Source organism: Fundulus heteroclitus, chromosome 5 (genome assembly GCF_011125445.2).
Source record: "Fundulus heteroclitus isolate FHET01 chromosome 5, MU-UCD_Fhet_4.1, whole genome shotgun sequence".
Lineage (NCBI taxonomy): Eukaryota > Metazoa > Chordata > Actinopteri > Cyprinodontiformes > Fundulidae > Fundulus > Fundulus heteroclitus.
The window spans coordinates 30746371-30773217 of record NC_046365.1 but is presented as its reverse complement, the minus strand read 5'-3'; the positions used below and the strand labels follow the sequence as shown (position 1 = coordinate 30773217).

At 39.8% G+C, this 26847-nt stretch overlaps 1 protein-coding gene across 1 annotated transcript; it reads left to right on the top strand.

Moving 5' to 3' along the window:
* The first annotated feature begins 230 nt into the window (after nt 1-230).
* On the top strand, nt 231-26847 carry LOC105939437 (MICAL-like protein 2). The gene is made up of 16 exons (XM_036137388.1): nt 231-620; nt 2324-2372; nt 7559-7700; nt 7791-7978; nt 8234-8358; nt 11289-11996; nt 12103-12311; nt 17216-17279; nt 17819-17907; nt 18009-18067; nt 19380-19503; nt 19602-19704; nt 21934-22007; nt 22087-22201; nt 23799-23845; nt 24435-26847. The coding sequence occupies exons 1-16, from the start codon at nt 478-480 to the stop codon at nt 24509-24511; spliced, it is 2316 nt and encodes a 771-aa protein (XP_035993281.1). The 5' UTR covers nt 231-477; the 3' UTR covers nt 24512-26847.

Here is a 26847-nt window from a genome sequence, read left to right as displayed (position 1 = left end):
GGGGCGGTCTGGGGCTCCACTGCGGGCCCCAAACCGCATTGGTCCGGCCCTGTCGTTTGTCCATAAACGCAAAAAAATGTATTTTAAATACGTTTTGTTGAACACTTCAGCATCACCCTATTACTTATACATTGTGTGACGACATGTTTTCTGATGATCCCGTGGTTTACTGCGGGGCTGACTCACGGAGAGTTAAACCAGCTCCGTGGAAAGCTCCGCCCACACCACGTCACACCCGAACCTTCCACAGGTGTCACAATCAGGTCCTTTCCACTTTCGCAGCAGGAGTAGAAGGTGATTCCCAGCGAGGAGTTTCTCTGAGCCAGCCCCTCTGCTTCTCCAGCGTGTCCGTGGGGCCGTGGAAAGTTTCCCGAAGTCTCTTGCGCAGAGGTGGGGAAGAGAGAGCGAGGAGGAGCTCCGATCCGCGGCCGATCCGCGGCTCTCTCTCTGGGCGCCGTGCGGGCTCGGAGGTCCGGTATGTCGGCCGTGAAGAATCTGCAGCAGTGGTGCCGGGTCAAGTGCGAAGGCTACCGGGATGTGTCCATCACCAACATGACCACGTCCTTCAGGGACGGCCTGGCTTTCTGCGCCCTCATCCACAAACACAGACCCGAACTCATGTAAGTAATCCCAGAAAGCAGGAACCGCACACTTTAGATCCGCCTGCGCTTTAATGTTACCGATCCAACATCAGCAGCAGAGTTACTGGCAGACCTGACCAGTTTATATCCGAGAGAAGAACGAGCCTGGTCCGCGTGTGTGGGTCTGTGGAGAAGTCTGGAGCTAAAGTTCAGCCGTGGACTCGGTGGAGCGCAGGGCTGAAAGGGACCTGGGATCTGCTTGGAGGTCTGCTGCTTCCCCCATTCAGCACCAGCAGAGTTTATTTAGATCCTCTTCAGAAAAAAAAAAAAAAAATTAAGAATGCTACAAAGAAGAAATAACCTTTCAATAGATTAGAATAAGCGTATGGTTGAAAAGTTTATTTCAGTCATTCAAAACAAAAAGTCAAGTGTGTATGGTGTAGAGAATGACACATTTAAAGCTTTTCTGTTAATTTTGGATGTGTTTGGCTCACTGCTAATTATTTCAAATTCTAATAATCAGAATATTTCCATTCATTTATCTTCGATACCCGCTGCACGGATAGGTTGGTGTAGAAGATGCCACAAAAGTCTATGCCAATGGTCCAATTGCTGTATAGAAGTATATTAATGGAAAGTTGAGTGGAAGGAAAAAGTGTAGATGGGGGGGTCTCAGGCAACTGGGATATCCTCAGCTTTGAGAGGACTGTGAAGCAGGGGAGTCTAACTTGTGCAGAGGCCCAATAAAAAGATTAGGCTGTTGTTCAGTGGTTCAAAGTCCTCTTCTCAGACGAAAGTAAAGTCTGCATTTCATTTGGAAGTCAAGGTTCTGGTACGGCTTTTATTTTTATCAGTACTTATCAGCTATCTGTCAACTAACAGTTTACGGGTAGTCTTGATAAGTCGTTTTATAAACAAAGTAAAACATGTGGAGCATATACGAGGACAGGATAGGAAAGTGACCTGAACATCTACAGAGTTTACACCCAGGAAAGGTTGGAGGAGAGTTATTAATATAAATTCTGCTTTATTGGAAGCAAAATGTAACTTCCGCAGTCCTGCGCGTGTCTCTCGTTCTTCTCTTGTGTTTATCTTCGGAGAAGTAAAGAAAAAAACTCGTCTCTTGATTCTGGATACTTTTTTTTTTTTTTTTTTTTTTAAAGACAAGCAGCTTTCATCAGGAGAGAAATATGTAAATATTATCCTTGGTAGTTCCCGAAAACTCTTGACACTTGACTAAACTGCGTGAGTTAGTCTTGGATTAATTTTTACAGCCATTGCAAAGCTTAAACTTAACAATCATTGAACCTTGGCCGGTTTCCATTTCCTCGTGGCGTTTCATAGACATCCTCCTCGTATCAAACGGACAGAAAACTGCTCCGCTGTCTTATATCCCAGTTTCTACCACAAGCCAAACCACAGAATTGCAGCACATTTAATCTTAGACGTGTTTGGAGCCCTAAACGGTGGTTAAATGCATTGCTGGAGTTGCTCAACAACTGTGCCGTGTGATTTTTATGCAGGCTGAGCTTTGTGTTGGTTTCAGTTTTGGAGCATGGGATCAGTGACAGAGCAGTCACACAGCTAAATCTGACTCACTCACCCTGTCGTGTCATGTCGAAGCGCAAAAACTATGCATGACTAAACAACACATGTCACCGCTCCAAAACTAATAAAGGTAGCTGGGAAAGTTTTTTTTTTTTTTTACTTTTTTTTTTATTCTTTTACTTTCTCTGTTGCAGTGATTTCGATTCCCTGAAGAAGGAAGATGTCTACGAGAACAACAAGCTGGTGAGACACGCTGTTAACATTTTGACCTGAATGTTATTAGATGTCTTCCTCTGGCTGACGTTTCCTTTATGTGAATATGTTTGGCTTGTATTGCAGCAGCTCCAACAGACCTCATAAAAATCCCTCCTGTCCGTATATGTAGGTGGACTTCCTGTAAGCGGGGTTGCAGTGCAATAATGTTTCTGCTTCGAAGGTCCAGGCTGCAAACAATTATGGGAAGACATTATCTCTGTCATAAAGAATGGCCCAATGTTTTGTATACAAAGGGAGATAATAAAGGAAGCAGTGTAGCTTTAAGATGGTTTCAACAACTCTTATCAAGGCTGCCATTGAGGATACTTTTCCTGTCATCTCACTCCCTTAGGAAGCTACTTAGCAAAAACTGTCTGTCAGAAAGGCCCCTTAAGAACTATTTGGGTTTATAAATAGTGGCTCTCCTCCAGCAACTTGGATCATTTTTCAAATATTTAACATTTATTTGGTGGAGTATGTTTTTTTTTTTTTAAATATATTTCCTTCTTCAAAGACATTTTTTTTTACCAAAAGAAAAGTTAAAGACCTAAGGTAATTACAAATGGTAGCGTCTTATTTCTCTTCCCTGCTCGTACTCGGAAGTTGGATTTTTTTTCTTTTCTTTTTCTGGAGTTGAGAATCCGACAACAAGGCACCAGAAAGTTAAAACTCTCACCTGCGCACATGAAACGAAGTGAAAGTTACAGGCATAAACTATTTCTAACAAACCTTTTGATAAACCAGTAGCACACGTATATTACTTTAAAACCTTTATTTAGGAACATGTTTGAACCCAACAAATTGGGCCAAATGCTTTGCTCTTGAACTGTATTGCTAGTGGTACTAAGCCAAAACAACAAAACCCACTGCTTTGCAACTAGAACCCGAGTGTGACTTGATTCCCAGATCCAAACTTTGACACAAACTAAACACAGAAACAGATTTTCTTTACCAACGTTAGCATGCTAACGACATGCAAGGGGCATGCACACCAGGAAGTGGGATGCAAAATATTGCCCCGCGTATTTCTTCAAACGTCTGCAGCTGATGAAAAACACATTGTCCTGTTGAAGGCACAAACCTTTTGCCTTTTAGTGAGTGCTAGTCCTTTAATTCAACTTACTCTATACAATCTTAAAACTTTTATTTTGAAAGTGATCCGTGATCCATGTTTTGCAAAAGTTAGAGAATCAGTCTTTTTCATTCCTAATTTAGTTCTGTTAGTAAAGTGGAACCACGCTGGAGCCTGAAAGTGGACACAGTGTCCTGTTGGGGCTGGACGATATAGAAAAAAAGCACATTAGTAAAATAGAAATCATATTGATCGATAGCGATAATTATCAACAGATTCAAAACACATATTTTAAGTGCAACCCTGACCATTTTCTGCTGTTGCTTAGTGACATATTTTTAGATGCAGAAACTCAATCCTTTATTCAACCAACTTTTTACTACCACTGCAAGTTTAAAAAAACAACAACATGCTTTTTGAACTCTTTAAAGGGGACATAGCTTGGTGGCGGAGCATTCCTGGGTCTGCGTTTGTGATTGGTTGGGATTTAAAAAGGAAAACTGTTCTTCTATTGAACTTTTTATTGACCTTTTGTTTTTTTCTATTATCGGGTTTGTCAAGAACACTGGAGGTGAAAACAGTATCAGATATGATGAGTGAAGGTAGGAGCACAAAGTGGATTTCATCTTGTGTAGATGATGTAACCTGAAGATAATGGTTGGTGAGAGTGTTGCCAGACAGCATAGTAGAATGGCTCTGATGGTGAGGAAGACGAAGAGGACAGAATGGTAGTAGCTGGAAAAGGAAGAAAGCTGTGTGGCTTTCAGAGGAGTTGAGACAGGCCCTGGGTCGCCAGGAGGTATTTCCAGAAGACTGGAAAACTTCGGCTGATGTTATCAGGGAGACAAGTAGGTCAGTAGGAGAGTGCTTGGTATGTCTTCTAGAAGGAAAGTTGACGAGGAGACTTGGTGGTGACACGAAGAATAACAGGAGTGTGTTCAGAGAGAGATATTAGCTAAGAAGAAGTGGGACACTAAGTATTGAAGAGTGGCAAGGGGTACAGAGAGATGCAGCATAAAGCAAAGGTAGCTGAGGCCAAACCAAGGGCGTATGATGACTTGTGTGGTAGGTTGGACAGTAAGGAGGGAGAGAAGGATCTTTACAGGTCGGTGAGACATAGATGGAAAGGGATGTTCAGTTGGTTACTTTGGAGAATTGATGAAGAAAATGAGAGAAAACAAAGAACGGAAGTGACAGATGTGGATCAATTGATGCAAAGATGAATTAAAGAAGACATTGAGAAGGATGAAGAGTGTGAAGGTAATTGATCCTGACGATATACCTGTGGAGGTATGGACGTGTCTAGAAGAGACAGCTGTAGAGTTTTTGACTCTACTGCTCAGATCTAAGATCTGAGATCTTAGAGAGCGAGAAGATGCCCAGGGAATGGAGCAATGTGCTGATACCAAACCAGGGAGATGAGCAGAGTTTCGGCAACTGCAGAGGAATAAAGTTGATCGGTCATAAATTAAGTTATAGGAAAGAGTAGTGGAAGCTAGACTGAGGTCAGAAGTGAGTGGTGAGGTATGCTGTAGGTGTGACAGATGAGTTAAAGGTGGGAGTCGGACAGAACAAAGGAGACTAAGCGCCTAGATTGCTGTGGTGACGATAAGGTTGACAGATAAAGTTAGATGAGAATCTCCGTGGACTATGATGTTTGCAGATGACCTTGTAATCCGTGGTGGGAGCAAGGAACAGTTGGAGGGACATGTAGCGCGATAGAGGTTTGATCTGGAAAAGAGAGGACCGGAGGTTAGTCGTAACCAAACAGAATATGGTCATATTAAATAAATTAGAATATTTTTAAAATTATTGATGTTGTCGGCAGTAAACATTCAGTTTATAATACCATTTAGTAAAAAGGCATATAAGGAAGCCCTGCTGATTGCATTGAGACTTTGGATTATTCCCTCCTGCTTAAAGCATGAGGTGACAGTGGGAAAGAAAATCTCATGCAGGCTCAGTGTAATGCCATATTGTCAGAAGTCAGAGCAGGGACTGACGTTAGACCAGAGTTGTGAACTTTCTAGTTTCAAGTTTGAGATTAGTTTTAAAACCAACTACTGTTAACACCATGTGCCAAAACAATATTTATCTCTTTTTGTTATTCATTCAAACACAGAATGAACATGTCATGGATTAGATCCCATACAATATATTACAAAGCCTAATAAATAGTTTTACAATACTTGAATGGTTGCTGCTGTTCGTTTTTTGTTGTTGTTGTTTTTCATTAGCTCTGTGTGCATTTATAAGTGTAAACATATTCAAATACACTTGTTGTGTAATTGTATTTTGTTGATGAAAACACAGTAAAACATTTGTTAAATAACTAAATAGTTAATTTTGGATACCAATACATACAGTACAACACAGAGACTAGTCCAGGTGTACACACTGTTGACGGCAGCAGCAGCTTATTACATTAAAAAAATATAGTAAGGGGCCTACCTACTTTTTTAAAAGTAGGTAGGCCCCAATTTGGTTTGAGGCTCTTAATATGCTGATATTTATTATGCTTTGATGAACAGAGACAGTTTAACTTGTGATTTGGCTGTATTTAACAAATCCGTTCTTAGAAACTTTCGGATGCAAACAAGAAGCTGAAGTTTACGCAGAGAGATGATGGTTCTGGGTCTCCAGTGGTCAGTTGACAAAAGTCCATCTCGGGGCTGGGGTGAGGTGGGGGTGGGGGGTCTTTTGTCTGAGCAATGCTCAGACAAAAGACAGGCAGCCTGGGGGCGGCTGAGGGAGGCCATTCAAACTCAACATAGACTGGACTGTGGAGGTCAAAGTATCTGGAGAAAGTAGACCACGCTAACTTTATGCATATAGTCATGGAGAAAAAATATTAGACCACCCTTGTTTTCCTCAATTTCTTGTTCATTTTAATGTCCAATACAACTAAAGGTACATTTGTTTGGGTAAATATAACACAAATAGTTCATAAGAGTTGAAATCTAGCAATTTTTCATGGTTTTAATCAAAATCACTTAATCACTTTTCTTGCATCAATATCTGAGACAGTGTACTGGCAAAAAATCCTTTTTTTCTTTTTTTTCTCCATGGTGCTCTAATAATTTTTTCCATGACTATAAAAGCCCCGGCTGACTTTTAAACCTGACGTCTACTTGCCCACACCTACTTGCAACCCTTTAAATGTTCTTGTGAAATGACATAATTAAATATTTTCTCATCAGACACAGTGTTGCCTGGCATGTTCCGACCTGTCTTCACCTCTAAACTGATCCGTACTGAATAAACCAGGCTTTACGGTCTGAATCATTAGATGTTTTAGGAAGCTGGAAACAATGCTGAAGCTTCGGTGATGCTAGTAAAAGGTGTAGAACAGCCAGTGTGAGGTTCCTGAGCACAACGCTTCACAATGGAAACCTCTTCAGGTGTTGTTTTCTCTTAGGATTTTTTAATGCTGGAGTTTCTAAAGAAACATTCCCAATGATTGTTTCATATATTACAATACAAATCTATTTCTTTTAGCCAGACACTAAAGGGTATTAAAACATGTGAGTGTTTTGCTGAGTCAGTCTGGTAAATTTTTGCCATATGGAGTATTTTTAATGTGGACCGTCTGATTCTGGCTGCATTGTTGCAGCCACCAGTTCGGTCAATGAAAACATTCGGCATTTTTTTTTTTTTTTTTTAGAAACTTGCAGTAAAAAAAGAAACGATGAAGGAGTTTTAAAGACCCTGCTGATGGTCTGAATACGGTTTGGATCGGGTTGGTCAGCGTTATGCTTCGACTTGTTCTGCTTCGATACAACCGGTGAATATGAGTCAGCTCTTGAATTGTCTGACTCCTGCTCCTCTCTACCTTTTCGTTCTGCATGAGCTGTGAACAAAACATGCTCTGAGATGTTTTTAATACCAGACATGCAGGAACGAATTTCTTTCTCAAGAAGAGAAAACATGATCACATTTATCACTGAATGTCTTTGCTGCGCAGAGACCTGACAGTGGAGTAAACTCTTAACCAGGTGGCGTTCGGACTTTGCGAGCCATCCGTTTATTGGCTATCTGGGTTTGTTTGATTAAAAAAAACACCCTGATGGTTTGTTGATTAAACACCTTTTTTTATTTGCAGGCCTTTAAGGTTGCAGAAGAACAGCTGGGAATCCCGGCTCTGCTGGACGCTGAAGACATGGTGGCTCTTAGGGTTCCCGACCGCCTCAGTATCTTGACGTACGTCTCTCAGTACTACAACTACTTCCATGGACGCTCCCCTAGTGAGTAACTATCCTGCATCTCTGCATCCTTCTGCTTTTTTTTTTTTTGTGACCCTTCTCTCATTTCATACCTCTCACGTTTGCACGCAGTTGGCGGCATGGCGGGTATAAAGCGTCCGGCTGAGGCCATCTCCAACGAACCTTCTGGGAAGGAGAACCAGGCGGTGGCCGCTAAGGTGTTTCCAGGGCTGAAACCCGCCAGAGAGAACAGTCCTTCCCGCTCTGCGAACGTCACAAAGCCATCGCCGTCACCTAAACAGATCAGAATTTCAACGCAGGTAAATGTTGAACACTTCATGCCGCATTTGAAGTCTAAAACGGCGCGCATTCAGAAAATCAGTTTCTGACAACAGATGTTGAAAAGAACATTCGTTCAAAGTGACGTCAGTAGCTCCAGATGAAAGATTTGTCACTTTGCCTTTTGTCAACAGATTAAAGGAAATGCCGTTTCCAAATAAGTAGAAGTCCAGATTGTTGTCCATGAGCTTTCAGAGAAGTTCCTCATCAGCTGGTGCCTTCTTTCTCTCTTTCAGGACGCTCATGTTGGGAAATCTCAAGCAGGAACGTTGAGCAACAAATGTGCGTCATGTGACAAACACGTTCACCTGGTGCAGCGGCAGCTGGTGGAGGGAAAGCTCTATCACAGGAACTGTGCAAAGTAAGGACACCAATGGGACAATGCATTACTGAAATTCATTTTAATCTCAATAATAATATAATACCTGTGTTAATGAAATGGGGAAAAGTAGAAAGTTTGGAAGAGAGGTTGAGATGTTTTGCATTTAAAGTGGATTTATGAAGAATCTTAAAAAGTAGTTAATATTAGTAATTATCTGCTCTATTTATTTCTCAAGCTTTAGTACTAGAACCACTGATGGGACTCAGGTTGCCTTTGGTTGGGTTTCAGAAGACACAATTATTTGCTGAATAAGTGTGAAATGAGCATTGATAGCGGAAAGGATGAGTTGTTTCAGCGCGTTATCTTTGTTTCGTCAACTCTTAAAAGAATGGCCCCCAGAATGAACAGGTTGAGATTCAGTTCAAAAATACTTTATTAATCACAAAGGGAAGTTAAATGCTGGTGTAACTCCTGGGGTTTCTTCAACACATTGTTGTAGATGGCTGCAGGCATGAAGCATCTCCTGTAGGTGTCTGTCTTACAGCGCATCTGGAGAAGCCTCTGACTGAAGACGCTCTGTTGTTGTCTGATGAAGAGGATGCTCAGGGTTGTCCATGTTCTTCATTTTATAAACATTATGACTTTTGCAAATCCATATTTAGAGTTTCTACAAGGGTCCCCAGAACAGAACCGGCCTTCTTAATAAGCTTATGGAGCTTCTTTAGGTCAATTGCTCTGATGCTGCCAGACCAGCAGAGGAGATCACAGGTATAAACATGTATAATGTTGAAGAGGTGCTGTAGAATCTCAGAGAGCTGCTCTGCACAGGCCTTGAGGACTCTGTGGCAGACGCCATCTGGACCTGCAGCATTATTCCAGTTCAGTCTCTCCAGCTGCCTCTTCGCTTGATTTCTAGAGAAAGAAAAGTGGAAGGGGGAGGCTGAGGGAGAAGCACCATCTTCTGCTGAGAACAAAGATGCAGAACCAGAAGAGACGATGGCTCAGGCGGAAGATAAGACGTCTGAGGTGTGACGGGGAAGTTTTGTGTGGAGGATGCCGAGCTTGTTCCTGAACTGAACCTGTTGAAGAACGTCTTCAGCTCATCGGCTCTGTCCAGACTTCCATCAGTCTGATCCTCCTTCTGCTTGAAGCCTGTGATCTTCTTCATCCCTGACCACACAGCTCTTATATTGTTCAGCTGGAGCATGCTCCCCAGCTTCTTCCTGTACACCTCCTTGCTTTCTCTTATGCTGACTTTAAGCTTCTTCTACTCCTCAGTTATTCCTTGTCTTCCTTCCTGAAGGCTCTTTTTTTCCCCTCATTCAGCATTTTCTTCAGTTCACTGGTGATCCAGGGTTTGTTGCTGGGGAAGCATCTCATTGTTGTCCACAGAGGTTTATATAGTCAGTTACACACTCAGTCATGGCATTGATGTCCTCACAACAACCCTTAAGGGTTTCCTCTGGTTCCTGTGACCATTTTCTTAGTTTTCTTTACTGCAGGTTTCCTTTGAAAAAGGGGCTTATATTCTGAGCAGAGAAAAAACAGATTGTGATCTGATTTACCAAGAGGAGGTCTTTCCTTAGAGATGTATGAATAGGGCTGGGCGATATGGACCAAAAATAACATCTAGATATGTTTAGGCTGAATCCCAATATACAATATTTATCTCTGTTTTTCCTTTCATAAAATAAATATAAAAAAAGCATCTCTGAATCAAAGCATTATTCCAAATCTCTTACAGGCACATTTTTAACAAACAAATGCAGATAAATAACCTACTGGGTTACACAAAAGTATAATTATAACACAACATAGACTATCTGGAGATAAACGGTATAGTCTTATCTTATATCTCTTTAAAAAATTCTCAATATTTTTAAAATCTCATGAAATTGTCCAGCCTTATGTATGCATCCTTGAAATTTGCATAAAACAAGTCCAGAGTCTTGTGTTTTCTAGTAGAGCAGGTGACGAACTGTTGAAGACCTCAAACTATGTTTGCCTTTAAAGTTTAAAATTCAGTGGGATTCCTTCTCAGCAAAGAGCAATGCTAATTGAGCTGTTTTAATTTAGCCTCAGTGTCTTATATTGAAGTCTAAATTTAGACTTGGCCAAGCCAAAACCTTCAGTTTTTTTAACCATGTGGAGGTTTAAATGTTGGGATCGTTGTCCCACTGCGTACTCTGAATGTGTCAGAACTTAAAATCACAAACAGCTGGCTGAATATTCTGTTTCAGGATTTATAGTCTGGTCTGAGGAATAGAATAAAAATTAATTCCCAGACTGTCACACTACCGCCACCATGTTTGACTTCACGGCCTTCATGTCTCATCAGCTCACAGAATATTTCCCCAGAAGCTTTGGGGATCATTAAGACTTTTTTTGTTTGGCACATGTGAGACGAGCCATTTTTCTTTATGGTTAGCAATGATTTTTATTCTTTGAAAGCAACATGGATGCCTATTTTGCTCTGTGTTTCTCATTGTTGACTCATAAACACTAGCTTTAACTGTGGCGTGTGAGTTTTTCTGTGCTTAAGTTGTTGCTTAGGATTTTTTTGTGATCTCCTGGATGACTTATCAAAGCTCTCTTGGAGTGATTTTGGTTAGAAAGCCACTCCTGGAAAGTTTCACCACTGTTTCATGTATCCTCACCTTGTTGATAATGGCCCCTTACGTCCTAAAGCCTTAGAAAACGGCTTTGTTACCCTTTCCAGAATGATATATCTCAGTGACTTTGTTTCTGACCTAATCTTGAATTTCTTTAGCTCGTCAAATGAGTTGCTTTTTCAGGTCTTTTAGCCTGCTACATGTTATCACCCAGTTGGCTGTCAACTGATGATCAGAGCTCAGCGTACCTTGCAAAATGGAACCAAGAAAAATGTGCTTAATCACAGTTAACCTTGGATTTAACAAGGGCGTAATTACTTTCATCAGTAACAGCATGGTTTTGTTTCTGTATTCCAGGTCACTTTCAACAAATGCAAGCTCTCCGTTTCGTGATCTTCCCACAAACACCCACGTTTCCAAATTCAGTCCCCAACCTGAACCCCGTAAGCCGGCCACAGTTACTCCGGCTAGCACACCGTCCAGACTGGGACCAACATGGCTGACCGAGAAGACCGGCTCCCCTCCAAATGGCTCCAGTACATTCTCTGCCTCACCTTCTTCCCGGCCTGCCTCAGCTCTTACATCAGCTGTTAAAGAAAGCCCACCGGTCTCTGTGTCCAAGCCAGCTGCATCTAGTAACTCTACCTTTAGAACCAGCATCAGCCCCAAGCCCACGGCGGCGCCTCGCACCTCCGTCACTGCGGCCAAGACGTGGGACTCAAAGATGAAGTTTCTACAACCAGAAGCCAAGGCAAACCATGCGGAGAAAAAGACAGTCTTTAGTACAACTGTGAATAAGGGTCAGACTGTGAGTGGCAAGGGGCAGGAAGTGTTGCCAGGTCAGGCTGTGACTGTGGTGGTCAATGTTAAAGATGTAGATAGAGGCGAGGTTGCAGCTAAAACGCCTGCTGCCGGTGGCAGAGTGAGCGCCAATGCTAAAGAACCCGATAAGACGAAAGCGTCAGCAGCAGCTTTCATCTCCAAGAAACTGGCGGAGGAGAACAACAACAACAGCAGCAGCGGCAATCCTTCATGGACAAGTGTTTCTCTCAAAAAACCCAGCACGTAAGTACCATTTAAAAAAAAACGAGGAATTATCCTGATCTCCTGCTCAAGTCTGACCTCTGCTGGCAAAGAAGGACGTCGAATGAATGTATTTTCTGGTGTTTAGACCTCGACCTCAAGAAGAGACACCGAAGAAGGAAACTGGGGGCGTTGGGGGGAGAGTGAAGCTGAAGGCAAACCCATCTCTTCTGGCTGATCTGCTGCCTCCAGAGCCTGAAAAGCCTGTTTCCATCTCAGGCAGTCAGGGCGGAAGTGCAGAGAAGACTCCAGACAGGGGAGGCTTAAAACCTCCCAAGACCTCCCCCAACACATCAGGTTAACACACTCTTTAATTTATTGTGCAAGGAGCTATTCTCATTTCATCTTAACTTACATGGCAGTCTAAATGGCATTTTCAGGATATGGATCACATTTTATACATGTAAAAAAAAATATATGTAAATTAGTGCTAAAAACTCCAAGAGAGGAATCTTTTAGTTATAAAATTATATCAATTTGTGCGTCTCAGATTCTGAAAGCGTTTTCTGGAGCATTAAAAATCAAAATTACCTCTGAACATGAACACCACATGTTGGCACAAGGCACGTTTATTTCTATAGCATCACTGATGCACTTTACATTCAATGTGCTCTGCAGCAAACCAAAGGAACAGTGATAAAACACATTAAAACATAAACTAGACCGAAACGACTAAAGAACAATACCAAAAATTCAAGCATCACATAAAAAATGGGAAGGGCTAATTTAAATACTAAAAAAGACTAAAAAGCTAAATCAGGATAGAAATGATGAAGCAATATAGTTAAGCTGCTAAATGGTCCCGTTTTCAAACCTGGTTTTAAAGGAGCTAGGTTGTTGCTTCCAGAGCTGAGGATCATAGCTTTCTCTGTGTGATTCTGGTCCAGAGACCGTCAAATACATTGTTTAACCATCACAAGCCACAGAGCTATCTTTATCTTTTTGAAGGGAGGCTGGTATAGACATCCTTACAATAATCTACTGAACAATGTAACCATGGATCTGCTTTTATGTGTTCTGTTTTAATGGGAAACCTTATAGTTGCCAGATTTTCTCATGGAATTTATGTGATTGTTAAAATTTGGGTCTAAATCGACAATGACACCTAGGGGATTTTACATTTTCCGTGGTCTTTATCCTCATTCAGTCTAGTTTAGTGTTAATTGCTAACCGTCCATTTTTGGGACCAAAATCAATGGTGTGTTTTTTTTTTTTTTCCCAGCAATAATTTAGTCAAGTTCATGGACATAAATTCACTGACTCTCTGACTGTAGTGGTTAGTGGTCTAGTGGCGACACAGAAATATAAAACTGTATAGAATAGCACAGATATTAGTAGTCACTGGTCTTTGGGGGATCACATGGGTGCTGAATAAAAGGGTCCTAGAGTGGAGCCTTGAGGAACCCCACATGGAATAATAATTGCCAAAAGGCACAAACTATTTTCTTGTCTACCAAATAAGAACTGAGCCAGTTTAGTGCAGTGCCAAAGAACCCTCTCCAAGTTTCTGTTATATAAATTAGGATTGTGATTAACTGTTAAACAGCATGGATATTCATTAAAACCTAGACACAAGTTTTTGATGCATCTCCGTTAAGATGTATGCCATTCAGATACACAACACAGTCTTGATAACTAAAATAGGGGAGGGCGAGATGGACTTTACAGTTTATCATGATATTTTGTGGAACTATTGTGATAACGCTAAAAGTAATGATAAAAGACCATTACCAGTTTCTTGTAGTCTTTTTCAGTAACTTTGTGGCTGTGACTTCTTGTCAGTCATAGCCCTATATAAAAATACTGTCCTTAAAGAAAAAATACACGTTAATAATGTAACATGTATTAAAACAAAATTCAAAATATGTTTCATCAGGGCACAAGTTACATAAATACATTTGATTTTTATAACTAAACTGCACACAATAACGATATTTAATTATATTTTTTTATTTGACATTTATTGATGCTCTGAAGAAATCAACAGTGGAGAAAATGGCAAAAATAACAATCATGGCAGTACGGGCAGTTTTTTTTTTTTTTTTTAGACATTGCTAATTGAAATTTATTATCAAGATGAACCCAAATTCTAATCATAAGAAATTTTTGACGATAACAATAAAACGATGCGGTAAAGGCCCATCCATAAATTGAAAGCCATATTTTGGGGGTTTTACTTATTTATTTAAACTTCTTTTCCATGATAGAATGATTATACTGGTACAGATTAAAAATACATTTAGAAAATAACAAACAACATTTAAGCAACTAATGAAATCATTTTTATTTGGCCCACATTTCTGTATTAAAATGTTTTTTTTAATTGGTCTGGTGTAATATTCTAAGAAATGAGATGTTGTGTTTTCAATGGCTTTAATTGTAAAATCATAATCAACAGCCTGGAAAACATCAGTCTCCAATTAATCTTTATAATGTTTCACTTTGCTAATTGAGTTACTGAAATAAATGGACTTTTTAATAGTACTCTAATTTATTGAGATGCCCCTGTACAACACAAATACAATATTTTGTTTTGCTTAGTGCTTCGAATTTAGGGGTTTTCTCAGAATCTCACAGGGTCAAAATAAAGTATACAGCCTCAAATATATCCGTACACCATCAATAAACTTGAGGTAAACATCCCTCAGGAATTCTCACCTCAGCCAAACACTTTTTGTAGTTACTATCAACCTTCTGCCTCCTCCTAGATCTCTCTCCTTGGCAGAATTGGTAGAGCTAATTTTTTCCTGCCATGGTTAAGCTTTCTGTTTTCTTACTAATGACTTTCAACACAGTTGTAGGAAAAAAAAAAAAGCCATAGTTGTTTGAAGCATTTCAAACCAGAAATCAATGGGGACATCTGCTGGTCAGTGAAGGCAACATCTTGTAAAATGTGTCACTACTAACTAGCCTATTCATGTCATGGGAACAGAAATTAATCAATTCTGAGGTGACTACATGAATACATATAATAAATCAGCTCCACCGTCCCAAGGTAATAATGAGAATACAAATATTTAATAGTGTGAGTGATTTTTAATTAATAACAGATGAAGAGTTGAGCGACACTTCTTCTGCTTCGAGGAAAAGTCCGCTGCTTTAAAAGTTTATAACTGTGTAAATGCTGTGCTCAGAAATATAAGTATTTATATTGACAGAAAACGGACATGTTATGGATAGAAATGGAGAACATTGGTGATGTTTGGTGCTTTTGTGAAATAATTAACTCTGTTTTTCCTCCCCCTCTGTGCTGGAGCTGAGCCTGTTCCATGTGGGTTTTTTTTAAACCCTTGAATCCGTAACCTGGCTCTGAGTAAAACAAAGCTGAGAATGCTACTGGTCACATGATTTTGGATGAGTGCATCAAGCCTCAGTGCAAAGTTTGGTTGACGATCGGTTGACAGAGAATCCATGTATAGCTACTTTTAGGAGTGGTCCATATAGTTTCACTAGGGTTGATGTCTGAGTTATTCCAGATGCAAAGCCAGAGTGACACAAAACCTGCGAGCGATGCGCAGCGACAGTTGTGGGGGATGAAAAAGCTGAACTTGTGGGTCTTGTCGCGGTGCAACAACCAATCAGGACCTAGATGTGGCTGGAGATATCGTCAGGCGAGCAACAGCAAGCAAAAGTGCCGACATTGTGGCAACATTGGCGTTGAATGTTAACACACCTTAAGATTTAGATTTTGAACATGTGAGAGTAGCTCTCCCGTTATTTTGTTCTATTCACTGGCAGGACAACAGTCCCTCAGCATGATGCCACCACCGCCATGCTTCATAGTTATAATGGTCTTCTTAGTTATAAAATGTTAATTTTGACTCCTTTAAACATACTTGTTTTAATTACAGGCAGATGGACAGTTCATTCTTTGTGTTTCGTGGCTGGAACCTCTTTACCCAGAATTCATTTGGTTTATCCATGTGGGGAGCTTTAAATTTCTTGTTTTACCAAGACGAGTGATCAAATAGTCAACCCGAACTCTTCCATAAGTTTATTTTTGTGTGGGTTTTATACTAAAAGATGTGGTCCAGAGGAAACATGCTAAGAGAAATTTGAAATATATTAATTTTATTTTTTTGGACTGGGGTGTTTGTATATTCTGCAAGTATAATTATGACCATATGGTAACAATAAATTCAAACTTGTGCACCCAATTTTTCTTTTTAGAAATAATTAAAGTCACGTATTGTATAATCATTCAATCTTTGGAAAAAGAGTACTTTGAGAAAAAAACATATATATATTTTTTTGGAATATCTTTTTGAATTCTGAACTGAATAAAAATTTTAATTGCACTAACATTTTAATTTAAATATATTGTGCTTTTGAATTGGTTGGCTGGAATTGAAATTAGTCATATCCTAGAAATTACATCTGTCGCAAAATAGATGATGGTGCCATACCGAGAGCCAAAAGTGCTACAGTCTAATACCCATTTTTAAAATTATTTTATTTGATAATTTTTATTATTATTTTATCAGAAAATGAATAACGTTGACCATATTTATAATCCTGGGGGACGCCAGGCCCATATTACTGGGGTATAAATCTTCTGTTACCCGGTAAAAGTTCTCAATCCAATTTAAGATAAAAGTTACAAACGTTAAAAAGTAACTGATAATCCACTTGTAAATTACAATGTTTGATACATTGGAAGAAAAATATAAAAGAATACAGAACGACTAGATGATTATAGACAGGACAGTTAAGACATTTTAAGAAAGTTGCACATTTTCAAAATGCTGTTAGTCAAAATATCTTTTCCAGCTCTAAATGTCAACGTGGTTTAATAAGATCCGACGTACTGAAGACCCGACGGGTTTAACTGTGACCATAAATTCAGACGAAACCGAGGGAATGCATTCGTTTAGAAGTGTTACCTATTTACATGATCCATTTACTGTATGCAGGACTGTGATAACTAAACGAGACTACTGAATCTGATTGGTTAACATCCGCATTAATTTTAATTATCCAATAAATTATTGCCCTATTTAATTAAATTTTTTTTCATTATTGACAAATATAAGTGATCATTTTCAATCCTATTGAATTGTGGCACTTTCGGTTTTCCAAAGTGGTGGACACTTTTGCAAATCTTAAATTTTGTGAACCATTAACTCCTATTTACCTGAAGGGGTAAAAATAAATAAATAAAAATAGTGTAATATTTGTTCCTCTTTTTGTGTGTTTTGCAGTGTCAGAAAAGGAGTCTCCTGCCGACTGGAGGTCAAAGCTCAAGCCGATCTCCAAAGAAACCAAGTAAGAGTTATTTAGACTGATAATTTTCATTTGACATGTTTATATCTTGGTGACTTCTGTCCTCTGCTGGCCCGTTTCCACCTCTTGTTCTAACTGCAGGGAGTGTTGGAACATAGGTGGGCTCTCAGCATATTAACATGGAGCATTAATTGTTGGAGATCTCTTTTTTTTTCCCCTCCTCGTGTCTTGTCCATCCCTCCATCCCTCCTGTTTGCCATCCATCTCTCCAAACATCCCTCCCACAGGAAGCCTCAACCTGCTGCTCGTCCAAATGGCCCAGCCATCATTTGTAGTCGGAGCTCTCAGTCTTTCCTCTTCCGCCACATGCTCGTCGGCCCCAAATGGTGTCGGGACTGAGCGGCGTTCTCCGCGGTGCAACATATGTTCCTTCCTCAGACTTCCCCTCCCTTCCTTACCTTTTCATTCACCCTCATAAATCAAGCCTAAGGACTGTAGTAGAACAGGGATGGATAGAAGCAGGAGAAGTCAGGTTGATTCAATTCTGTTGCTTTGCCTAATTTTAACTTCTCCATTCACAGACCAGGAGCTTCTCCGCAGCCTTCAGAGTCCTCCGTTAGGCCTCCTGTGGTCAGCTCAAGCATTTCTGTATCTATACCTGCATCGAAGGGTAACGGCATAGTCAATTTACCTGAGATTTCAGCAAATTTCGGTATGAAGTTGAGATATATCAATGTTACATTTATATGATGAAATGTGTATCTTTTTCAGGGCATCAGAATGGTCAGAAAGAGCAAATTACGAATGGCCCCAAGTCAAAGGATTCAAAGGTACGGGCCCTCAGGCATACAATGTTTCCACGAATGCAAACGATAAAAAACTAAAATAAGATTCAACCAAAAAAGGAATCCAACCAATAAGTAAAAAAGACAAAAGAAAAAGGAAGGTAAAAACAGTCAATAAAAAGCAAAAGATCTAAGAAAATGACAAGATAAAAACCTGAATGCACATTTTTACATAATTACAAACAAACGTATATTAATCACAGCTGTTAATAAACTAATAAATATTTCCAGGTTTTGTGGAAAATCTGAGTCTTTTAAGCAGTAACTATTCATTCGCCGATATTTAATATATATATAAATGGTACCGTGAAATGAGTGATAAGATGGGCGTGAGATGATCATCTAAACTTGAGTCCATTAACTTGATGATTCAGTCAGCAGCTGATAATCCACGTGTGTCACATGGTTCACTTACCGTTGTTAATCTTATCTGGTCTCATATCATTTTACAATTAAATCTGTGTGCAACTTTTTATATATTTATTTTACTGTAAAACAGATGAAACGCGGGCAAAAGATGCGTGTATAATTTAATAAAATATTTAATGTAAATCTCAAATGAATAAAAATCTGCACAATCGTCCAACTTATTTGACCGTTTTCACAATATATACTATATTTGATTACCAAAGGAATTAGATATTTTTTCACTTAATAATTTAACCATTTTTGAACATTGATCAGTTAATTTTCTAAATTTCTTTACCTTTTTTTTTGTGGCCTTTATTCAGTGTAATCAAACATGAAGAGCGGGGTGGGGGAGACAGTTCCACAGGGTCTGTTCATGTGGGACAGCAGCTCTTCCACTACGCCACGCCGCACCTAACATGATTTTTACATTTAGATTTATATACATTTAAATAAAAAAATAAGAACCTTGGAACTTTGGGGCGCACCACAATTTACTTTCTTAAGGGTTGATTCTGTTTAATGAATCTTAAAGAACCTCTTAGCTGGGTGTGTGACTCATCTAATCTATATTGTTTGCAGTTTTTGAAGAAACCGCAAATGATCACAGGTGTAAAATACTTAATGTAAATTAACAAGCATGCCCAAAAAAAAAGGTTTATCAGCAGCAGTTATATTTTCCATAAGCTGCGTCTCATATGGAGATTTTTGAATTTTCTATGACGCCTTTGTGCTTCTTTGAGTTAGTAAAGAAGATGTAAAAGTAGTTGAAATTATTAGAATAAGGACATTTTTAGGGCGGTTCTGATGTTATTTTGTTACCTTTGTTTAGATCCACGGTTTCTAATTAATATTGTACGCTCTTGTCTGCCTGCATTTACGTCTGCAGACAAAGCCTGGTTACATCCCCAAAGAGGACATCATGAGGGAGCTTAAGGAGATTGAAGAAAATCTGAATGAACTGGAAAGGAAAGGAGTGGAGCTGGAGCTGAAGCTGCGCGAGAGAGAGGAAGGTGAGATAAATGCTCTGAAAATACACTTTCCCTTGTTATAAGGGGCGACCACATGGGAAAGGGTGCGTCTCTGACCCGATGTGTGTGTTGTGTGACAGAGGGCGCCGACGATGCCGTCATGGACGTGCTCATGGTTGAGTGGTTCACGGTGATCAGAAACAAGCAGGTGGCCATGCGTCGTGAGTCGGAGCTCGTGTACATGTGAGTACACACACACACACACACACACACACACACACACACACACACACACACACACGCGTTAAGAAAGGGGCTTTTCAGTAATTAGTGGAACAGACTTGTGGCCAGAAGGTCAACAGTTTGAGTTCCCAGTGTCCTCCATCCTCCATCCCACGGCGAGGAACAAGACAGCTGAGCACCCCGCCCCTGTTGCCCGCGCCGAACAAACAGAAGTTAGAATCAGGAGGTTGTTCAGAATAACGCATTTACCACCTTAGAAAGACTGGATGTCATCGACGTTTCTGGAAACCAACAAGTACTTTACTGCGGCCTCTTAGAATAATGTGCGTCAAAAATGATTCTTTATAGCAGACCCAAATGCAACATTTAATACAACATTTAGCCGTCTGTGGTGTCGTAGTTCTGAAAGTCTCATAATAGAAAAACACGTTAGAAACGTTCAGTATCAGTGCGCTGTAGACAAAGACTCCTGGTTGGGTGTCGAAACATTTTCAAAAAGAACTGAGCGAAAGTTCGGTTGCCTCTAATTTAAGCCTGTTTGCTGTTGCGATGACCCGGATAATTGAGGATTTGCACAGTATCAGATGTTTTAACAGTAACAGTCTCTCATTCAGGCAGAGATTGGGTCATGTCTAAATTAAACTAACTTGACGAGCCAGATTGATTTCGCTCCGCCTAGCTTCACTCACATCCATCTGGGACATCTCCCATAGAGAGTAATTTCTTCAACCAATTTTATTGTCCAGCCAATCAGGACGCAGGGCTGGAGTTTCATTGATGTGACGTAGTGGAGAAGCGACCGTGACGTGAGACTGTTTCGATAGCAATGGCGGCTCGCATCGAGGAAGCAAGCGTTAACATTGATGCTGCTATTTCTTCCGTGTTGTCCAATCTACCTAATATTGTTTCATTAAAAGAACATCAAAGAAAGGCTCTGAAGGCTTTTGTTGGTGGGAACCATGTTTTCGCCCTTCTCCCGACCGGATTTGGCAAGTTTTGTTTTTTTCCTGCGTCGCTCTCACAGCGTCACGGGTTAGCTTCAGTGTCAGTGGTTGAAATAGCACGTCGATAAAGACGACAGACAAGTGGCTTATCCAATCATATGCAAGGATTTTGGATAAGGCCCAGCCTTCTGAAACGCCATTCCTATGAATCTGTTCCAGATGGATGACTGGAGCCAGGCGGAGCGAAATTCATTTGGCTAGGGTCAGGTTAAAATTAAACTACCATACTTGACATAAATAGAGCTGCCGTCGCCCAGGATTCGGACCACTCTGTAATATCCAGTGTCCTCAGTTTGCTACAGTCTTCACTGGGTTGTGACCAGTTTGGAAAACCTCATTGTAACGCAAACGTAAGCGTGACTACTCCATTCAAAGGATCTGGCACCGACCTGCTGCTTTCTGAATTATCCTGCTATGATACTCTGGTACCACATCTACATGAAGATGTTACTGCGAAATCTGCAGAATTTACACGTAATTACGGGAGGTTTCTGCAGCTCCACCATCCCTGTCAGCAATGCGGTGGAGGAAAGAAATGCTACGATTTGTATTGACATGATGTAAACAAAATTACATTTTCACACGCGTGATTCCTTCCACCCGCCAAGATATGAGCCGCATCAGGCTGAAGTTATTGTACTAACAGGTTTGCTTGGAGGTCTGCTGCATCTGGGCAGAAAACCTCTCGCATGAATTCTGTCAAGCTGCTGATCACACAAGATCCAAAACCTAAACGTGGGCTCCAGGAGTCGCCCCGTGTCTGTTGTAAAACTGAGTTATTAAACTTAATTAGCTGCCGCCTGCACTTTATTCTCGTCCTTTTCCCTCTTCGATACCATGGCTTCTTTTTCACAGTGTGAGAAATACAGTCTGCGTTTGAACTGCAGGGTTAAAAACTGAATTTTCCTGCACTTTGTCTTTAACGCATCACGGAAAAACTCTCTGACGCGTATCATAGACCATCCACATCTTGGAAAAAGTATAAAATTTATAACATCATAGAGAGTTTGGATGCAAAATGTCTAACCCAGCAAGTGTTGACCTGCCTACTTAATACAAAATATTTTTTTATGCCTGAAAATGACCCCCCTCCCCTGCAAAGACAAAAAACTAGATGCTTAAATTAGAATAATTATAAATAGAACTACTATAATTAACAGTAAAAGAAGGCAGAAAGGAATTGCCTTTTGCTTCTGATGACCTTGTTTGTTTCTCTCATTTCCAGAGGAAGAACTCAGGATCTGGAGGAAGAGCAACCCAGCGTGGAGCAGGAGCTCAGGAGACTGATGGACAAACCAGGTGAGGTCTTTAGAGAAAACGCAGCGCGCAGCAACAACTCGAGCTCTGGTGTCTGACTGAAGTCTTTTGGTGTCTGCAGAGCACTTAAAAACGAGCCGGGACAGAGAGAGAGAAAAGCAGCTCATGGAAAAGCTGCTAGAGATCGTCAATGATAGAAACGCCATAATAGAAGGTCTGGACGAGGACAGGCTCAGGTATGTTGGCCTCTTATGAAGTTGTGTATTAAAAGCTACAGTAGGGACATGATTTAGCAGATCAAATAAATACTTTAAACCTTGAAGCTCTTATTGAAAGCTCCTCACTTTTCACCTGTTGGAGCTAAACAGGCATTTCTTTTCAGTACAGCTTTGCCACGTTTTAAATTAGCAACTACAGCGCCTTGCAGAAGTCATATCACATTTATAAGCACAATATCAGGTGGGTTTTATTAGGACCAGATGTGATGGACCAGCAGAGATTAGTGGAAGGCATATTTCATGCTTTCTAAAATAAATCATGAAAACTGGAGTTTTTTTTTTTTTTTTTTATTTATGCTATTTATTATCAAAAAACTCCAAACAACAGAAATTAGCAATTTACTCATTTAAATAGGGCAGACCAAATCCGTTTTGAATGTCTTATCCACAGGTGGCACAATCTTTTCTGTCCACATGAATTAGCGGTCCATAGTTAGAATCTTTGAAGATCAGGTCCTTATTGAAACATGGACTCAGAAGTAAAGTAGAAATCAGGATGATTGTTGGTTTTATTGACTATAAAAAGAAGGGGAATGTTTAAATAAGTTTTACTTCTGCATACCTCTTTTCAGGCACAATCCCTAATGATATATATTATTAATATAATGATATATATTATTATTATTTATACATACATAATATACATACATACAAAACTGGAGTTTAGATCAGGTTTAGTTTATAAAAAAAAATCACAGAGTACAGTTCAATTCAGCATTAAAAAGAAATGGAAAGGCTACGAAGCAACTGCAAAGCTCCAAAGTCATGGCTGTCAATCTAAACTGCTAAACCGGTCCAGGGGAGCATTAATTAATAAGAAGCAGCCACGTTGCCCGTTGTACCTCTGGAGGAGCTGGAGAGCTCTGCAGCTCAGATGAGAGAATCTGCTGACGTGACAACTATTAGTGATACAGTTCACAAATGTGGCCTTTATAGAAAGGAGGAAAGGAAATAAATGTTTAAAAGTAAGACATAAGTGCATTTTGTAATGTAGGAGATGTAGCACATGCTTAGCAGATGCACTGGTCAGACTAAACCAGAGATATAAAAATTATGTTTCATATCCATCCTCCTGTATTAAACATGATGGTGGCAGCATTATGCTGTGGGGAAGCTGACAGAGTTGATGGAAACATGGATACAGATGCATGAAGGGAAATTTCCGACATTTGGTTTGAAGACAGACTTTTAGTTGGTCTCCATCGTTTCTCACTTAGTTGGAGATGTTCTTCAAATATGATTGGACTCAGATTTCTGTCTGGATGTTCAAAGCTGTTAGAGACGTACCCTAAATACAGCTGCTGCTGTAGCTGCGGAGGAAAGGTGTTTGGATTGTACGCTGGGAGGTGAATATGAGGTCATGCTGCATTTTTCAGGGATTCATTTTTGGAGAATTTGGAAAACCATCCATCTTTTGGTTGAAAGGGAAGGAATACTTTCGCAAGGCACTGTATAGATTGTTAATTTTTCTCTTATTACTAGCAAAACAGTGTGTTCTCACACAGTTATGAGCTGTTTTTAAACTTTTTCTCTTTTTGTTTTGTTTTTTCCACAGGGAGGTAGAGGAGGATGAGGAGCTAAACAAGATGATGATGAGTTTCAGTAAGTGTTTCCACAACCTCCACCCCCCCTCTCCATTATGCTCATTACTGATCAAAACCTCATTGTCACTATGATTTTATTTTACTTCTAAATGAACAAATTTAGGATTTCCAGTCTAACTGAAGTGGATAAAACTTGTAAAAGTTTTTGTCCGTGTGAACTCGGGGTACGTTTTTAAGGGCGCTACCGGCTGATGTTTTCACCTAATTCGATTTAATGTCTGCTAATGGAAAAAGCATCAAAAAACAAAAAAATGCTTTCCCTGCATCTTTGTTAGACAAATGGTTAATGCACCCGGTTAATTTGACCCTTTTGAAAACTCTGTCGGTCATTTGCAATTCATGATTGAGAACGCAGAGCTGAAATTGAGGAGATTTATTGAAATTCAGTGAAAGGTTGGCGAGTAAATGCTGAACGTGGGCTAAAGATTAGCCATTTCACTTTAATGTATTCATAAAGTTAATGCCAAACTTTCAGTGTGTGTGTGTATTTGTGTATGTATCTATCTAACTATAGATAGATAGTGATTGATTGATTACTCTGTATAATGTGCTGTTTTGGTCTTGTTTTCCCTTTTTTTTAATCCCAGACATAAAGAAGGACAAAACCAAGAGAAAGTCTCAGAAATTCAAACTTTTCAGCTTTGGAGGCAAGAAGGAAGAATGACACTCCTCGAAAACGCACGGCGCCGTGTTTTTGTTCCATGTTTCTGCTGCTTACCGTCTGTGTGCTCAGCCGGTGACTCACAGGATGACATCCATACTGTCTGTGAATGTGTGGGAGAGAGAGATCCATCATCGTCAGCGTTTCTTAAAAAAATGTCTTCCCTCTGTCAAATGCATCACTCATGATCTGCTATTACCCCTGCCCTGCTGGTGGAACACACACACACACACACACACACACACACACACACACACACACACACACACACACACACACACACACACACACACACACACACACACACAGCGTCGGCTTCAGCACTCCAGTTGTTTAGTTATAATCTCCTTTTAGTCTTAATCTGTCGACTTTATGCCCCTACATTCTCAGTTTCTGACTCGTATTTTCCTGCTTACATAAAGCATTTAAATGGTGTATGTAGACCGTAACACTGGTGTAAATAATGGGTAAAGAACAAAACTTAATTCAGAGGTCAGGCCGCGTTGTTTGCGGTCCCTACAAAAGAATTGTACCCAAACTCTGCTTTGAAAGCTCTACCGAAGGATTTCTCTCCTCCTCCATCGTAAAATACGTTATTGGCACCCTGGTAAAAATGTGTATGGACGCCTTAAATTAGCTTCCTATGGAGACTTGTTCACACCAGGAAGTGACTTCTTCTTTTAGTTCTCTAAGTGTGAGATCTGGAGATTTTTTGGTTTTCCTCCTTACCATCCTCACCGCTGTCCTGTTAACCTCCAGCCTCGTTTATCAAAGTTGGACTTGTTTCAACTTGTTTAAAAACAGTTATTTCTCTGCTTTTATAAATACGTGTACATTTTGGTCAGTTGCTAAAAAGCAATATGCTTTTTATTATTTTTAATTTTTTTTTTGGGCCATTTCCTGCCTTTCCTGAATGGCATGTTCCCTTGTCTTTCCCATTTTGGAGAGTAGCTAACAGAAACTGGGGTCATATTTAAATCCCAATAAACACTACCTTGACACTCTGATCAATTTTAAGAAATGATATAAAAAAAAAATCTGATGGATGGATGAACTGGTAAAAATGCGAAGGCAAATCCTGACATTGGATTGTGTCCAGATTGAAGAAATGTTCTCAGAGTAGATGGATGGATTAGATTAAGATAGATTTTTCTAAATTGTTTTGTGAGATTGGGCTTCAGTAATTTTTTTGTTCCTTCTTAAACATCTTTACCACGTGTGCCAGTAATGTTGGAGAGCTCTGTACAGTCACAATGCTTCCTGTGTAGCTTTCTGTCAGGATAGAAGCTGCGCATTATCAGTTTGACAGTTTCGTTTAAGGCTGCGTCCAGTTATAGAGATTTGTTGAAGTTTTTCACTGCTGAGAGATTTTCAGCAGGTAGTTCAATCATTTTGACATTTGCCACAACTACACTGATTCTTACAGTCTTAACACAGTTCAAATGGCAAAAATGTTGTGTCTCATGCTTTTAATTATGCTTTAAACTGTTGTCACACTTCAATTAGATGGTTGCTGATCTAAAAGTCTAAAGTAGATTTTTAAAGAAACAACAGTGTTGGGATGTAAATCTTCACGTCTGAAGAAAGGGACGCGTTTAGTGCTGCTGGACAGAAGAGAGACACATCTACATCAACAACTATCTAATGTGAAAGTGAAACGGTTTTAAAGGGTTGTTTCCATTAAGTGCTGGAGGAAGTTTATGAATGAACTTTTCGTGGCAGAAGACTGCTTGTTGTTTGACTTTGTTAGCTATGAGCTGAATCTGTTTTAAGGCGCTGACAGTTATCCACTGCATTTAAGATATGGACTCCTCATAGCTGAGATTTGTTCTATTCAGATCCTATCTCTTTACGGAAAGTTATTTTTAGCTGTTCTTTGGAAACATTAAGCAGAACTGAAACATTCGTATTAAAATCGCAAGTTTACGTTTGTAATTTTGTAAATTATGATTGTATGTATTGTGAGAAATACTCCGGTTTGTCCAAATTCTGCTATAAGTTCATACATTTATTCACAATCTTTTGGAAATGAAACTCACTCAAACAGCAGTATGATCTAAAGATCTCCATGACGTTTGACATTAAAACAAATGATTTATTCTATCTGGTACCCAACTGTGAAGAGAGGTTTAAGTGTTTAAGGCTGCTGCATGAAAAAAGGTTCGGGTTTGTGTCATGTGACCTTTGCTATGCGCAATTACAGTTATTTCATTACCAAGTGTTTGTGAGTCAGGAGAGCACCAGATGTGGTTCACATTGGACCTTAATGTGTTTGTCTCTAATGCTTTCATGCTGTATTAACTGTATAGTGTCATAAATAAATGTTTTTTTAAAAACCA